Below are 18,415 nucleotides of genomic sequence, written 5' to 3'. Positions count from 1 at the left end.
GAAAAAAGTCTTTTTCTTTCTTGAAATATTAATCTAAACACATATTACTAGGTTATTAAAGCAGGTTTCTCAACCAGGGTTCTGCAGAACCCTAGGGATGATCCAGAGGATTCTAGGGGTTCCTTGAGCAATCAGCAACTTGTGCCTTACAGGTCAGTTTAAAGGGACCTCCAACAATCTTTTCGGCTATCTGTCTGGCCAGCAATGTAGAAGGAATTGTTCCTGCTGACCATCACACTAATGTACTGTGAGCTGTGGCTGTATTAATTATAGAAGGGGTACCCTAAGACCTAAAGGATATTTAAAAAGTTTTTATTAGAGTATAAATAATTGAAGGTATACATTGTTTGTACTACTCCTACACAAACCCCAACCAACAAGAAAGAAATATCCCTAAATTATCATATAATTCACCAACATAGGGAAGAAGAATCCACATAGTATAAAAACTTTATTAAAATACTAAAACCATAACCCCAACAACTTACACAGCCCAGCACTAGTGATACAGATTCAGCTTTCTGTGTCTGTTCCTGACAAGTCAGCAGAGACTAAAAGTCACCTAACGTCTTCACCTGTATGTAAGTGCACAGTTTGTGTTAGTGGTGTGAGACCCTAAAAGAAGGCAAAGAATGTATTCTCATACTGATGGGCTGCAGACTTGTAGAACAAGTGAACTCTAGAAGCTTAACTCCCATGTAGCCACCCTTCATCTTGCTGACTTAGTTTTGCTATGCACAGTCTCTTTGACAAGGCAGCCATCTTGGCAAAGACAAAGCTTGGCTTACAAACATAAGCAGGTCCAGCAAGGTGATCAGTAATTTTTTATAACAAGCAGACAGAGGAAGAGCCTTAGTCTCGCACTGCAGATATACAGTTTTGAGGTTGAAGGCACAGAATTCCTAGGTAACCTCACAGCCCAGGATGGGTGAATTGCTATTTTTTTAAGACAAAAATGTAAAGATGCAGATAGCAAGAAGAAATGAACGAACCTGATTACAGAAAAGTGAAATATGATTAGTTGTTATGATTACTAGGAACACTATTTAAAAAATATATATATATATATATATCAAAAAAAAAATATATGTACAAAGCAAAACCTCTAGGTTTTTATGGTATGGCAGTGAGGAGAAAATGTCATTTTTTACTACAGGGCAGATATCACTTCTTGGGATTTCAGTGTAGCAGATGCAGAGTTGTCAGCTCACTACAGGAAGTTAGGAGTTCTTTGGATTTCTAGTAGGTTTATCAACCATCCTTCTGTATTTGCAGCATTTGTAAAGAGGCAAACCTGGGGAAACGTTTAGACTATATAAAAAGGGTTATTTGCAAATATATAAAATGATTAAACAATGTATGTCCAATTAGATCATAGATATAAAATACAGTAAGTAGGTCTGCAATTTATTGTGACCCCCTCCCACCACCAATTCATCAATACTCCACCTGGCTTTTGTTAGTTTAAAAATGATCTATACTATCCTATGACCAGAAAGGTGCCCAGTAAAAACAAATATTGAATAATTTAATTGATTTTACCTCACAATTTGTACAATAAAACAGTGAGAATTTTGTAACTGTATCAAAGTTATGGCAAAACAAAGACGCTTAAAATCTGCAGAAACTGCATTATATACATAATTCCGAGCTGTAAATATATCATTTTATGCAACATACAAAATAGTCAGAAAAACACAAACGTACAAAATGCGACCCCTGTGGTAAATCCCACATAAAGGATAATTGGGTTTTAGCATGTGCAGTAAGCATTTATAAAGCTTTTGGTAAACTTCTAGATGCTCTTTTGAAGACTTTAGGAAAACTTCAGATTCAGTATGGATGATAAATATTGGTCCTAATGGGAGGGCTAATGTCTTTTTACCAAGTGGCTGGCAAGCTTCTGGGTAGTTGTGAGGTGACTAGCAGCTTGTTCCAAGTGACAACACTCCCTTAAGATCCACGTTTATCCTCTCCAAACTGAACTGAATGCTAATTTAAAAGCTTCAATGAACCTGCTGGAGTCTTGCTGTACACACTGCTCTTATAAATGCTGAAGCCATTGTGAACAAGGCTTTGTGATAAAGGCTGCACAAAAGCCTTTGCCAACTGCATGACCACACTATAACAGGAGCACACTGGATTGCACAGATCACAAGATTTATTGATCTCAAACAAAAAAAATTGCACATTAAAAACAGGCTTATATAGAACAATTTTACTTTGGATGATGCTCATTTGTTCATATAAGTTTACTTTCATGTTATGTTAAATGCAAAAGGAATTTCACATTTGTAAGCCAAGTGATCTGCTCAGTCTAGTGCACTGCTGTTAAATTATTTATACAAAATGATTTACACCTTCATTTTATAGTGAAAAGAACACTGCTCTGACACCTGTAGAGAAAGCTGAAATATTGGTCGTTATGGACATCTGCTTCACACGTTTACTCATGCAGCCCAAGGAATGTGGCTCCCTTTAGCAGACTCAGATGAACGTGAATGATCTTGATCCCACTTCTCAGGTCATCAGCTGGTAAAAACAAACACAAAGGCGGAGGTCAGACAATCCAGGTTTTCTGACCTGACCCTGCAAGATAGGCAAGTGTTCCATCTTTATTGGAAGCTATCTTCCTTTCCAAATATCCCAGTTAGGAACAGTCCAAACATGTTGTCTCAGGGCCACAGTCTTATTAGTTAGTGGCCTGGCTGCTAGTCGGCTGCATTGGTTTCTTATCTGAGATTTTAAACATATTTCTCGCTCTGTGGGGTATACACGTCAATAGGCTTGAAATGGGAGCCTCTGCAACACCTGTGGGGGAAAAAAACAAAAAAACATTAAATTCTTGAATAGAACATGAACAGGTGTAAAAAACATTTCCAACACAAACACACAAAAGTAAGAGATGGGACTCCCCAACACTTCCTTTTATACCTCCAAGAAAACTCCTCAAGGCGGACTGAAAAAAAAAAAAAAAAAAACAATTCTGCTGCCCTTGCAACCCTTCCACAAAAAGTAATGCTGAATTTCCACTTTGAATAGAAATGTGTAAACTTGACTTGCTTAGGAATAAAGAAACTTTAAAAAGATGCCAGTTACCTGATGGTGCCAGAGACCTGATTGACTCAAGGAGGTTGGGGCTAGAGAACTTGACAACACATCGGAAGGGTTCAATCTTTTCAGCGATGCCATGTTCCCCTTTGAATGTTGTTTCCAGCTGTTACAGTGATAGGAGGCAATTAGCTATATACACCAGAATTAATAAAACACACAATGATATTTGGATGCAACAAACTGGGTTCTGAGTAGTGAACAGAGCAGACTAAATACATCACTTAAAAAAAAAATAAAAAAAAATGGGGGTTCGTGCCCCCATGCTACCCATTGCCTATATCAGTGATGTTGTTACAAGCTTGTAAAAAATATACCCCTGGGAACCAAGAGGATAGATCTTTATTACACGGAATGCAATGCAGATCTACATAAGTGTATGTACAAAATTCTGAAAAAAGCCCATTTTAGCCGGGCGCACAACCTGGCACTTTTCAGAAACCACCCGGCTGTTTTTGGGTGGTTATTGAAGAGTTTGGTCACAATACAGGGGCTGCCATCCGCCTACAATATCTTCCCAAAAATCTGTGTTGGACACTGCTCCTTTTGAGTTTATTTATATTTCTATACCTTATATGACGCATTTTCTAGTTTGGGGAGCGGCCCATCTCCAAATGTTTCACGAGTCAGATGATGAATCCTCTCCTTTTCCTTAAGGTTTTCATAAGTCACCCTTGCATCCACTAGAAAAAGAAATAAAAGTAAAAAAACATTCATAAAAGTGAACTCCACACAGTTTCTTCTTATAACAAAAGAAACAGAAGATGTTTTGTTAACATTTTGTTATGGATAATTTGGAATGGGTTATGGGAGAAAAAAAAAAAAAACAGTAAAAAGTGAAGCTCTCTTGCATGCAGAAAGTTTGCCATGACTACTTAGTAATCTTTAATGTACCGATGAGTAGTTTGATATACATTGTTTTTTATGTGGGATAGCACACATGCTATGATAAGGTAGCGCACAATACCCACCAGAGCTCTAAAGCTGCGTACACACTGCCAATTTTTGTCGTTGGAAAGGATCTTTCACGATCCTTTCCAACGACAAGGGGCTGCAAGATGCATGAACGATGCTGTACATACAGCACCGTTCATGCTCTATGGAGAGGGGAGGGGGAGAGCGACGGAGCGGCACCCTGCTGCGCGCTCTCCCCTTCACTTTCATTACGATCGGCTGTCGTCCATCGTCCCGCCAGGGCGGTCGTCGGACGGCGTCTGTCTGTACACGGCAGATTTTCGCCCGATAATTGGCCGATGCCGATTATCGGGCGATAAAAATCTGACGTGTGTACGTAGCTTAAATAAATGCAAAGCAGGCCTACTTTGATCCTTCTCCCCCAGGTGTAGACCAGGGGTGCCCACAGTTCTTTGGCTTGCGAGCTACTTTTAAAATGACCAAGTCAAAATGATCTACCAAGAATAAAAACTTATATAAGTGGACTTAACTCCTGTGTGCGGTACAATTTATTTTGAAAGGCAAGGCTTACCGATCTACCTGTAGATCGCAATCCACCTTTTGGGCACCCGTGGTGTAGACATTTCTCATAATCACACAATAGAATACACTGGCATATACTTAAGAAAAAAAAAAAAAACATTTCAACATTGAGCATACTTTACCTATGGCTGGTGAATAGTTTCTTTCTTGAAGGGGTCTTGGATGATATGCATGTAAATTCTGTTTTAAAATAAATATGCAGTAAAAACAAATTACAAAAAATTAACATTGCTAGTTTTTTGGCTGAACCCCATATTCCAAGCAAGTAATAATTGGCACTGCCACTGCTGACTTTTTTTTCCAGAGCACAACACTGAGGCTCTAATGTCTCACATTTAGGTCTGCAGAGAAGGACCCTTACCTTTTGTGTACCAGCATATCAAACTAGCAAACCTTTGACACAAAAACAAGGGTCCCTTTCAGCATGCTAACAGGGGACAGGCTTTTCAACTTTGTGGCTGCTTTCTAAAAAAAAAAAAAAAAAAACACCTTTTGTTGGGAACATATTCAAGTAAATTTCACTTGGACGTTACGTTTGCCATATGGGTGAAAAATGACTGATTTTAACCTCCTAATTGTAATTTCAAATTTTTCTCAACTTCATGACTTCACAGCAGAGCCACAGGAAGTATGACTGTGGACTGAAATTCTACCAGTAAATCTAAATAATGTAATCTAAATAAAGAAACACTTGGACAGGAAGTTTTTTTTTTTCAGAAGTGATTCTAAAGTTTAACAGTAGGTGGGAATGAAAGTCATTCATTACTTTTACCTTATGAGAAAGCTGTTCAAGATACAGAGATACAAACTCAGGATTTCCTGATGACTTTCCCACCTGCTGAAATGGTTTAGAACCAGGCCTGAAAAAGAAACATAGATCTAATAAAGTGGTCAGAAATGACAAAAGTACCACCCACACTAATAGTAAAATGAACCTGTGCTTTTCCCCATACTGTATAGAGTAACATAATTTCTACTTTTTAGCGACCCCTACAAAGCTGCCCCATTGCTGAGGAAATAAGATGAGAAAAACACAAATGTACAGACAGGATAGACTTACCTGAGTGAATCTCTTAAAGACTAAGTCTTTCAGGGAATCTAAACATCGACTTTTCAGTTCCATCTCCTGAATCTGACTATATTTAGCTGCGCTTAACAGTGCCTACAAAAGTAAGGTGTAAAAGTTTATACCATGATTACAATATGGAAGGTTAATCACATTAAATGCAACAAATGGCACCAAAAGCATAAACTCAAAACTTTTGCTTTATGAATACTCACAACTTTTGAGCATTGCAACACTCCACAGTACATTATAAATGTTAGGATTTATGGTTAGGTTAGCATATATGTAAAATTGCTGAAAACTTAGAAAGAAGATCTTAACCTTGGTGTGGAAATGGACAACAAACTAAAGTGAAGCTAAATTAAGCAATACTTTCTCAAGCAATGCAATGTCCATTAGCACATCTTAACTTGGTTTTCTTCTGGATAACTGCCCATGAATGTTAAAATCCCTGGGAATGAGCAGTAGAGTAATTTCATTCCAGCAATCCAAGGAATTCATCTCCATCTATATACGATGACTGCATTCATTTCTTTTTTTCAGCATTTGTTCTTGATGATCCTGACCATGACATTCTGTCATACAAACAACACTTATCCTTTGTACGGTATTTATGAAGGAATGGTGTCACCCCAGGACAGCAATTACGCAGAACTCCTTCCTGTCTCCTCACTTTCATACCATGGCATGGGGGGGATAATTTGTAGTTTAGAGATTAACTAAACTGAACTCTTAAAACATTGCTTGAAACAAAGTTGAAAAACCCATTGGATTTCTGAGATCAACAGGTATTTTGAAACAGATTTCTGTTTCATTTACCAGACCAAAGGTGAGCAACCAGAATTTATTAGTATGGTTTACATAGATAGCTGCACTCTAATTTTTTAGGTAAAAGAAGCATATGTAAGATCCATACATAAAAGCTATATGATAAGTTAGAAAATCTAGACTACAGGATTTGCATGGCCAAATTTCTCCAGAAGTAGGCTGAACTACATACCTGACACAAGACAGGCCGGAAGGTATTTAAAAGACTTGTAATAAAGACATAGGGTGTCTGGGTGTGGTATACAACAAATGTGGGTCTGTATTGATTAGGCTTCATACTAGTTTGACCCCAAGCTATGCGGATCCACATGCCATCCCCAAAATCTTTGAAGTGAATAGTTACCTAAAAGGAAAAAGAAAAAAAAAGTCAGTTTTTCTTTTAAATCTGAGCTTATAAGGGTACTAAAGACATACTACATTTTGTACGTCACAGATATAAAACAAGCAAGAAGATCAGGAGTACGGACGTCACTGGACGAATACTTCCTCTGGAGTAGTGGTGTAAAAATATACTTTTAGGAGAATACTGGGGTTGCTAGACAACTATGTTTTTCAATAGAAAGTCCGCTTCTGCACTTCTCTAAAATTGTACCTTCCAGGCCCTCAGTCTAGCATCCTGCCGCCCATTCCTTCAGGTTTCAGCACTTCTTGGTTGGTCTGACCAATATAGGCAGAGACGCATGTCACATGGCATTTGAACTATACTAATACGGAGCTCTCTTCTGTCTTAAATCAGTGATCTTTGTACCCCCCTGGGCAATGAGAGTGAACCCACAAATTTTTATGCTGCTTTTTCAGGTGTGGCCCCCTGTTTTGGCCTAACTACACCTGATTACAGCCTGCCTTTAAATTTGGCTTGTTCCTGACTCTGAAATTACCTGTAGACCTGATACCTTGCTGTATAGCTAGAAGTATCGCCATGTCAAAGGGTCACAACCTGGGAACTGTCTGTAACAAATCCCATCAACTATTGTGGGGTGCTCTGGTTAATGCCAGGTAGTTCAATGGATTCTGTGCCTCATTTTTAGGGCTCACACTGCCTGAGGTATAAAACAAAGGACAAGCTTCCTTTAGATTTGGATCTTTGATCATGACAAAAGCAATTTACCTTTAAGGACCTATACCTCAATTAAAGCAGCTGCATGCAACTATAACTCCACCGTGACTAATCAATCAATAAGCGATCAAACGTTTCTCTACATTAACTGAATAGAGAGTGAATGATTTACAACTGTTATTCAATCATTTTAGCGGAATCAATCTAATAAATAATAACTTGTCTCTACTTTTACTCCTAAAGCCCACTCAAAGGCTATGAGCAGCCCGTGCTCCTCTAAACCAGACATCCGGGGGCAGCAGAATTAGTAAAGGCCAAGTAGACAGTCAGAAAAACAGGTAAGAGACGTTCAGCTGTAACAACTATCCCTTCAATTCTTCTTGAAGAGCCTGTTTGAATACTGTTACGCACATTTAGGGCTCATAGTTAATGAAATGTTTAACATTCTATAAAACCGATTTGTCAAAGAAGGTGTACAAACGTTCGCTGCTAAGACGTCTCTTGATTGCGGCAAAGACATGTATACCAGCTTGCTGGAAGAGTGATACCCCACAGACACCAGAACACTGGCTGAAATGGGTAGCTGACATTTACTACATGGAGGATATGATTTCTACTGATGCCAATAGATGTGACAAATTTATCCAGACATGGTCTCACTGGATCCAATTCTACACATCTGTAGAATGTACTAGTCTACTACAACAATCTCTGGCTGAACTGACACCTTCACCCCTGAATTATTATGATTCATTCATGTGTTTTTGTTGTAATGGAGTTATGTATGTATTTACAGATCCCCTTTTCTAGTTCCCTAGCTCCTAGGTTCTTACCTAATTAAAAAATTGGAAAATGGAAATGCCCGGGTTTTGTTTTAAGTAATGTTTTTTACTAATTGTTACTATTTACATGTTTCTGATGTCTTGTTTGCATTGTCTGATGTATCATACAATATTTTCTACCATTTGCGATTTTTGTACATTCCTTGGTATTTCTTATTAAAAAAATTTTCTTAAAAAAAAAAAAAATTCTATAAAACTGCTCAGGATAAACCTTGTAGTATCTTACATTTTTCATAACTGAATGGATGGTCTTCTTGAATCGTGCCTTGAATTCTGATACATCGATGTGATTCATTTCCGAATCTGGGGATAAATAGGAGGTTAATCTTCAAAAAAGGAAGACAATTTCCAAGTAACAAACTTTGGGACAAAAATTACTCTTGTAAGAGAGTCAAAAATATAGAAACATATCAGAAATTACTTGTTGGCTTAGACATCCAATAACATATTACAATAATATTTACCTGTTGGCTTGGACATCTGATAGACATCCCAAGTTTTCTTTTTAGCATTAGAATGATTATCTGTGAAAAACAGAAGCATACAAGTTGTGATTGCAAGGAACTGGAAAACATATTAAAACAAGGCACTAAAATTCTATTCTATTATTTTTTATTAGATGTGCTGGATGTACTCTGTGAAGTGATGACCAGGCAGGCGATCCGGGTTGACAACAGCAACATCACGACGTCCAGGTTTATTGATGGTGTTTGGTGGTTATTGACAATAGATTTAAAAACTTTCCAAATTATGTCAGAATGATTCACAGGCCTGTCACTCTTTTGCTTGTAGAGAATGTAGGCATTCCACAAGCATTGTTCAACAAGATGCCTGAAAATCTTTTTGTAGTACTTTTTTGCTGTTTTCTCATTGCAGGGTGGAATGTCATTGTTTGATCAGCTCTGTCAACACCTCCTATGGTGTTAATGTAGTCAATCACCACTTGTGGCTTCATGATTTATTTACCACCTTTTGTGTGTACCATAACAGTGTAGGCACTATGGACAGTACTCATCAGGCACACATCTTTCTTGTCATGCCATCTCAGGGCAATCATCTTGCCTTTCTGCCAGGTAATCATTTCCCTGTCTTCAGCTTCCTTTTTGCAAACATTGATGGCAGGTTGCGCCGGTTAGTCCTAACGGTTCCATATGCATTTGTTTTGTGTTGCAGAAGAAACTCATAAAGCTCAGTGTTTCCAGTATAAAGGACTGAATTCTATATGTAGCCAGTTGACGATTCGCGCAGCATGTAGGATTTCACGCCAAATCGTGCTGTCTTTGACGCAATGTGTTGCACCCAGCTGAGCCTCCCCTTGTAGGCCATTATTTTTTAAAATCATTTGAGATACTTCCCAAATTTTTTGGAGTTTTGGTGCAGGATGACTATTTTAATCAAACTCTTCATTATTGGCAAAGTGTAGATATTTCATGATCAGGGTAAATCTGTATTCTGGCATGACTGTGGCAAAGAATCGAGTGGCAAGTATTTTATTGGTAGACCAATACCAATTCTGCAGGGGTTTGCCCACCACTCCCTGAAGTATCACTAAGCCCAGAAATAGCCAAATGTCATCTTTGGTCTCTGGTTTCCACTTTCTGCCTCTTGCAAACCTCGGGTGTGGAGCAGCTTGTTGTTGTGCATCGTACTTGTTTGTCTCAACAACTATTTTTTCAATAACCTCTTTGGTCAGAAACAATTGCGGGCATGCCATGGGGTTGTTGCGTTCAGCATCAATTTTCACACCAGGTGTTCCAATAAATAGGAATCTTGGGGGCACTCCCTGAGCTGCATCAAGGTCAGAAGAGAACCATGTGGGCACATTACTGACCTCAAACTTAGATTTGTGGCTGTGTTGACTGCCACTGATGAAGTTTCCTGGTGAATCACTATCACTCTATTCCACAATTGACTCCAAATCGCTATCGCTGGTTTCTAGCTGTTCCAAAACAGCTTTTGCACTTGCGCAGGCGCCTTTTGGATGCCATGTATGTGGTCAGGTCTCCAGTAAGAAGTCAGAAACTTTCAAGGTCAGAGACAAGTGTTCAAATGAGCAAATGATGAAAAGGTCAGGAAAAGTTCAAGCAAAGGCCAGATCAAGGTCAGGGCTAATAGTGGACAAAATGTAAATCGGCACTGGACAAAGCTGTTGGATGTGCTAATATATGTACTTTTACATTTATTATTTATTATATTTTACTGTGATCAAGCATTTAAAAGCAGATTACAATGTAATCTGCTTTTACATTTCCCCGCCGCTGGATCAAGGGGAGCAGGTAGGAGGTTTTTTTCCCACCACGAGCGCGATTCGGGGTTACCACTTTTGGTACAAAAAAATCACCCTGAATCATACCGTTTGTGCTATGTTGTATGCTGTGCATACTTGCTGATTATGGGAGAAGCTCAATACCCACCGAGTATTGTACCACTTTAAGGATGGCAGTATGAAATATTCTTGGCTCTCGTATTTTGGAACCATTGGGAAGAATGTGAACAATGTGATGCAATCCAGTTTTGGGCACCACAAAAACGATATTGTGGAATTGGAGAGAGTGCAGAGAAGGGCGAGAGATTAGCTGAACTGAATCTATTCTCCCTTGAGAAGAGACGTTTAACGGGGGATATGATCATCCTGTATGAATATATAAATGGTTCACTTTAAGACTATTACAATGAAAAGAGGGCACTCTGCATCTGGAGGAAAAGAAGTTTAAGCTCCGGATAAGGAAGGGATTCTTCACTGTAAGGTCTGTGAAAATATGGAATCGGCTCCCTCAGGAAGTAGTTTCAGCAAATTCTATAGATTGTTTTAAGAAAAAGCTGGATGTTTTTCTAGAAGCACAGAATATAACTGGGTATTAAAGTTTTGAAGTAAAGATAACAGTGACTGTTGATCCAGGGAACATCTGATTGCCTCATGGAGTCAGGAAGGAATAGTTTTCTACTGTTGGAGCAAATTGTACCGGGGTTTTTTTTCACCGTCCTCTGGATCAACTATGTCTATAAGGTTTTTACCTGGGATATGTTTATTTCCTTAGTGGTTAAACTTGATGGACTCATGTCTTTTTTTTCAACCTGACTATGTAGCTGTGTAACTGTGTATATATTGCCCACTGTTTAGACTAATAGGGCGTTTGTTTGGTACTTTTTAGTACTATTACAGCAAAAATTGTGTTTTGCTTTTAAGAGAAAATATTGTATAATTTCAGTAACATTTAACCAAACATAACACTATATTACACACTAGGAATTTAGATATACAGCATTATATATTAAAGTTAATTGTGTTTATATGTATGCACTTTTTTTAGGTAAAGGGGTAATATAATAAAACATTGTTTTTCTTTTCAACCAGTGACTGTTAAAACAAATGCTATGGGGAAAAGTAATGAAAAACACATCTTACAGAGTACAGCATTTAGGGCTATATGATGTAAAATAGTATTTATTTTACATGATTCAGGAGTAAAAAATGTGCAACATAGATTAAAGAATGGTTTGGAGTACAACATGCAGCGCAATGTACAATTACCAGGGTTGGAATATATATGAAAAACTATGCCCTATTGTCAATGTACAGTACGTGTCAGAGGGAGTAAAAAAACTATTTTCCCCCTTTTTTCAGACACTGATGGTTAGAAAAGAGGTCCTACCCCTCCCAGGCATTGGTGGCCAGAATATTATACTTCTCTCTCCCACTTTAGCAGCACTGGAAGCCGTAACAAATTTCCCTTAAGATGATTGGGGGCCCTATCTTTTTCTCCAAGCTATTTTGGTCAGTAGAGTTTTCCTTTTCTTCTCAAACTTTGCTGAGCAGTAGAATTTTGCCTCCTAACAGACATTAGTGCCTAGTAAAATATCCCTCCTTCCCAGGGATAGTGGTTGATGACAGCTGTAAGAGCTTATTACCCCTGGTCGATTGTTAAATCCAACTTATTACCATGAGCCTACATCCTAATGCAACCTGATTCTCAAAATATACAATGTGCAAATGTTTTAGGTCCCTTTTTAAAAAATGCTGTAAACTAAAAATGTTTTTATAAATAACTAACGCAAGTCAATGAGCAGAAAAGAAATCTAAATCAAAAGGTGACCACCCTTTGCTTTCAAGACAGCATTGGTTCTTCTAGGAACTTGGCAGGTAGGTTGTTCAAAAAATCTTGGGAAATTTACCACACATCTTCTGTGGATGTAGCCTGCCGCAAATCCTTCTGTCTCATGTAATCCCAGACCCACTCAGGGCTCTGTGTGGGCCATTTGGGGCTAATCAGATGCCTCCCTGATAGTATTGCTTTAAGGATAAGTATCTACTTGTATTCCTCAGCCCTAAGACACCAATATTCCTGACCAAATCCCCACTTCCGTTTGCAGGGACACAGTCCCAAACTTGCAAGGAAACTCCACCATGCTTCACTGTTGCCTACAGACACTCAATACCACTCCAGAAGTAATTAGGCCTTATTATTAGGCATTTTGATGCCTAATAATTGACATTTTGACCTAGTCCAGAGCACCTGCTGCCATTTCTGTACCCCAAATCTTATGTTTTCATATACAGTTGTGGTGCTACCCTTGTTTCCACTTTGAAGGTATGACTTTTTGGCCACATTTTTTCCATGAAGACCTTTTCTGGCCTCAGAACCTGGGTGTACCTGTGTCCCACAGGTTTCTGCCAGTTTTGAGCCGATGGTTCTGTTGGACATCTTTCATCTGCAGCGCTTAGTTTCTTTGGCCAACCACTGCTTTTACAGTGCTCAAAGTTGCCTGTTCCTTTTATACTTCAAAAGAACTTGACTGGTGTCAAGCATTAAAATGCAGGTAAGTAGATGCAATCTAAGCCTAATTATCAAGCTGAAATATGGTACTATCACTCTGATAATAATGCCCAAACTACCAAAAAACTCTTAGCACAAAAGCACAATTTTTCTCAGTCAGTAATGCAGTTTGTGCGTCCAATGTGCTTCTTCATGGTTTACTGTATAGTGAAATTTTTCGCTACAGTTGCAAGATGTTCGTGTGTTTCCTTGTGTGGACAGCTGGTTTCAAATCCACAGAAGTGCAATAGGATTTAAATCAGGTTTTCAGTCCGTCTATAAACATGCATTGTTTCTTTCTGAGCAATTTCCACTTTACCTTTTGCACATCATATTCTTATCAAGCACATTTGATGCAGAATTCACTCTACAAACTCAAGCTGCTCAGGCACTGAGGCAGCAAGCACAAATCATATTGTTTTCATCACCATTTTTCACTGAGATTCTTCTGAAGTTCTGTATTTGGGTTTTGCTACTTATGGTTGGCTAGACAACCTCAACCATTGCTAAAACAGCAACCCTAAACCATAATATTTTCATCTTCATGCTTCACAGTTGGTATGATGTTCAAATGATGTTCTCTTTTAAATTTGTTCTCTAAAATTCTTTTCTTTGTGCTAAACATTTGTACTTTTACTATAGGCTGACATATTTATCTTTAATTCTTAAACTGACTAGGGATGAGCTAGCGAGTTTTTAAAACCTGATCTCACTGCTAATTTGGCCGTTTTCGCTAACCGAAATTTTAAGCAGCATTGGCCGGTGTAAATTTGCTGATCGAGGGTGAATTTTAAATAATAAAAAAAAAAATCTGAAGTAACCTCCAGTGCCGCGGATCGCACACTGTTGTAAAAATCTGAGAGATTTTTTTTAATTTAAAAATAAACCTCTAGTGCAAGGATCTTCCCAATGAACAGTGTTCATTCTCATTGAGAAAACAAGAGGATCCCCTGTGAATCCTCCTGTTAGAATTTCCTCAATCTTCCGATGGTTTCACGAAATTGGTTCGCAGGAATTTCGCAGAACCATCGGAAGTCTGCACCACTTGTTGATTATTTTCTTCTTTGTCAAACGTTTTAAATCACTTGCCAGACTCATAGGCATCCACAGCCTTATTACTGAGGGCCTTAGAGATCTCTTGGCATGATGACACCATGGTGGTCAAAAACTATTGCATACTGCCTAAGAACATTCTAATTAATGGCACCTAATCAGGAATATCTAATTTTAATTTAATGGGTTTGATTTAGTAGTAAATGTGGAAGTGTACTTGCTTTTTCCTTGGCACGTATTTTTAAAGATTTCGATTAGGAGAAAAAATACACAATGTCAATTTCATGTGTAGTTTGTTCACAGGAACATATCATTTCTTTATGTAGGCACCATTGGACTAAAGATCTCAAAATTCACAGATTTCTATGGTTTGTAGTCACCTTGTGTTTAATCCCCTTTGGGTATTTAAGAGGGTATATAAACCCTAGTAACAAACTTCTTCTAATTGGTTGATTCAACCATTTATCTTGGGATAACTTTTTTGTTCTTAGCCTGTGTATTGTTCTGAGCTATCTCTGAGGACTACAAAACCTCTCCTGACTCTATAGTTCAGTTAGAACATGTCAAGGTATGCATTTATTATCCAAGAGTGGTTTGAAGCTGATTTTTTAACCTGGCCATCACACTTATACTACAGTATATGGCCAAAAGTATGGGGACTTTCCTCCCCATATCGCCAAGTTATTGACCTCAGGTGTTTCCTGTGAGAAATACTGTCATTGTTACTGCTAAAAAAATATTTTTTTTTCGTTTCATAAATTTTTATTGTTATTTTGTTGTAAAAAGAAAGGGGTGGGGAAAAGACATTCCATTAGACTATTACCAGTATAGTGAAAACAAGAAAATGAGTAACAGTAATGTAACACGTAAGGTATCATATAAAAGTTGAAGTTACATATTGAGGAAGGAAAAAAATAAAAAGAAAAGAAACAAGAAAAAGGCAAAAACATACCAATTCTCAAACCAGATATGTGGCTTCACTTGCAAAGCTAGAGGATAAGGGAGTGGAGGACGGGAACGGTAGGCTATTAGCTAAAATATTTTGCACTGTCAAGCTTGTGGCAACACTTTGGGAAGAGGACTTTTCTGTTCTAGCATGATTGTTTTCCTGTGCACAAGGTCTATTTTATTAATATATGGTTTGACAATTTGTTGGTTTGCAGTGGTTTGTGCAGAGAACTGACCTTAACCATAACGAACACCTTGGGGATGAACTAGAACACCAATTACAAGTCTTCTCATCGAATATTAGTACCTAACTTCCCAAAGGCTCGTATGGCTGAACAGAACAAGGACTCCTGAATCTTATAGAAGGCCTTCGTAAAAGAGTGGAGGCTGTTCTAAAAAGAGGGCAACTCTGCGTTATGTCCATGGTTTTGTAATGGGATTCTTAAACAGATCAGGTGTTCACAAGACGTGGTCATATGGTGTATACTCTGACCTGCATAAAATAAAACCTTCCTGGAGTTACACACCAGTACCATCTCTCCTTTGTAACCAGTCGATCATTTTGTTGGGGAGGGACATGCCATTGGTGTGATAGTCAGAGGAGGAGCCACAGAGGACAATGAGAGGTAACAGGTATCTGACAACCAAATTGTTGGATATTTTAGATCAGCCTTTCTCAATCAGGGATCCTCCAACCATCATGTTGATTGATCTCCCATTTGATAATGCCTGCATAGTTTCAGGACCAATCCCACTTGGTAGAGCTTGGTCCATGACACCAATAACTTTTATACTTATAAGGCTTTCTTTAAAGCTGAAATCCTTGCCAACACTGTAAGGTTAAGCATTCTTCTCACTGATAAGCTTTTTCCCTAATGACTCTCGAATAAATGGTTTTAGCAAGGGGCTTCCTGAGCCCCCCAATGAATTGTTTTCCACAGGAGTTCTCGAAGACCTAAAAATTATATAAACTGGAGAAAGGCCGCTTTAGATTCTACCCGTAGTTGTAGTTCTACATGAAGGGAAAGACCGACAACAATGGAGACAGTAATAGAATGCATTGTATGATTTCCCATGATGTTTTTTAAAATGTCTTTTTGAAGAGTCATTGTTTGATTTTTGGATCCAGCAATTCTTCTGGTTGCACCAGTATCAGTTGTATTTCATTCTAATCTCTACCCTCTAATGAATTTTCCTTCAATTTCAGTGCTGTCGGTAACTGCTGCTGAATTGATAGCTTAATAATATCTGAGCCAACAAAACGTCCTCCTTTATGGAAGCTGTACGGTTGTAAATAGAAGTCATTTTGTTTCCCGAGACTTGCATCTACCTCTTCTCCAAAAAACCGATCAAACGATACAACGTACAATTACCATGACTATTCACAGACGTATTCCTACATGTATAGAAATGTTTTTGAAGAAATCCTAAAGGAGCTCTTTGCCTATTATTCAGTCAGATGCAAGCAAAACAGCAGGGCTCATGAAAAGAAGACCCCGGAGACCACCAAATCTATCTGCAATTAAACCATTTTTATTTAGATAATTGCATATTGAAATTGGACTCCGATTCCAGTCTCCTGGGTTGCTGGAAACGAAGTAATCAGGGCTGTGCATAGACCGGCTTCTAAAACGGCATGGCTGAAGGTTTTCCATCTCTAGAAAATAATGCAACATCCTCACTCTGCAGAACGGAATCATTATTGTGTTTTTTATTTAATTCAAGGGCAATCTGAGATTTGAACTTTATTTAATCGCGCAATGTGCTTGTGAGTTAACATAAGTTACAGATGGCAGTATCTTTATTACAGGAGCAGACTTATCACCCACAAGGGCTTTATGGAGTACTGGTAATTAAAGGCTGAACATGTATTCCTCTCACTGAGACACAATGAATAGACCTCTCCCATAGGACCAGATGTGGAAGGGAGAGAAAACAAAGAAAGGAGTCTGCATTGTCCCAGCCACCTGTATGGAGCTTATTGTTCTTTGTTAAAGGGAACATACCGTAATTACAGCTGAAGAAGCTCCGTCAGGGGAATATATAAGAGCTCCAAGTCTGTCTCATGAAGTGCAGTATCTTGTGTAATAAGCAAATGTGCAATACCATGGAAATTGCATTATGTCTATTTAAGGCCATGGGTATGGGCTCTGGAAATTATTGCATGATATGTCAGTTCCATACAAATACATAATAATGATAATATGTAAAAATCAGTGTTTTCTAATTATCAGCCTGTCTCTAAATTATGGGATAAGTCTGTTTTAATAACATGTTTTCAAATCAAGTAGAATTAAACTAAAAAAAAAAAAATCTCCCTCCACTGTACTTATACAGATCCCTTGATTCCTCTGGAGCTTCTCTGCATTGGGTCCTGCACCATCCTGTAATCCTTCTTCCCAGTGTGGAGGAAGTGCCGGGCTCCGCCATCTTCACCTGATCTTGCATCGTGCAGCCGTGAGATCGGGTGATGTAGCCTGCTGTAAACAGGGAAAAAAACAGTGCCCAGATTGGCAATTTTTCCCCATGTAAGAAAAAGCCCCCTCTGGGCACGCCATATCTTGGCTTGGAGCAGCCAGAAGCCTCCTTGGATGTGTGACATAGATATGCCGGGGGGATCTGCACTCTCATTCTGCAACAGTAAAGACAAAAGGAAAGGCAAAAGGGGGGCCTTTAAAGAGTTTTAAGTTAAAAATCAAGATAATTTTTACATTACTGTCCACCCTTTTATGTAAAGTAAAAGAAAGTGTTAGTGATAGGTCTGCTTTAAATACTACAATACAGAAGAATGCAGTCATCATACAGAAGAAAAGTGAGCCTATCTCTAATTAAATTGGTTTCACAATTCAGCAAGTACTGCATTCAGTAATTTTGGTAGACTTTATTGCTTATACAATAAAAAAGTAAAAATAAAGAAACCCCTCCATACACCACTTCTTATTTTGCCTGTCTGGTATATTGTGCTATGTGTTAACTTGTGAAATGAATGAAATGAAATGTGCTGCTAATGCACCAATATAGTAGTGTGTCACCGTGCAGTGTGGAGGCTGGCAAAGCATGTGCACCAGAGCTGCATTAGAGCATTGGGGTGCTATTTTTTATGTACTTGAAATAAATCAAATCTATTTAATAAAGAGGAATTAAACATTAAAAAATTGTGAGCAAAGGGGTTCTTTATTTTTAATCTAAACTAATTTAA

General features: G+C 38.3%; 1 protein-coding gene across 1 annotated transcript; it reads right to left on the bottom strand.

The window, feature by feature from the left end:
- Window positions 1-432: 432 nt before the first annotated feature.
- CENPN (centromere protein N) lies at window positions 433-8,922 on the bottom strand. The gene is made up of 8 exons (XM_072422799.1): window positions 8,866-8,922; window positions 8,628-8,704; window positions 6,675-6,845; window positions 5,669-5,770; window positions 4,731-4,788; window positions 3,682-3,794; window positions 3,100-3,217; window positions 433-2,811 (listed from the first exon to the last, which is right to left on the bottom strand). The coding sequence occupies exons 1-8, from the start codon at window positions 8,879-8,881 to the stop codon at window positions 2,693-2,695; spliced, it is 774 nt and encodes a 257-aa protein (XP_072278900.1). The 5' UTR covers window positions 8,882-8,922; the 3' UTR covers window positions 433-2,692.
- Between the last annotated feature and the right edge of the window lie 9,493 nt (window positions 8,923-18,415).

This window comes from Pyxicephalus adspersus, chromosome 9, assembly GCF_032062135.1.
Source record: "Pyxicephalus adspersus chromosome 9, UCB_Pads_2.0, whole genome shotgun sequence".
In the NCBI taxonomy this organism is placed as follows: domain Eukaryota; kingdom Metazoa; phylum Chordata; class Amphibia; order Anura; family Pyxicephalidae; genus Pyxicephalus; species Pyxicephalus adspersus.
This window is presented reverse-complemented; position numbering and strand designations above follow the sequence as displayed.

Bases quoted from the DNA above. Each gene is read 5' to 3' on its own strand.
- CENPN (XM_072422799.1), bottom strand. The intron at 4,789-5,668 runs GTAAGTCTATCC...ATTTTAAAACAG, and splicing joins TCTTTAAGAGATTCACTCAG to AATTTACATGCATATCATCC. The intron at 3,795-4,730 runs GTAAAGTATGCT...TTCTTTTTCTAG, and splicing joins AAACTATTCACCAGCCATAG to TGGATGCAAGGGTGACTTAT.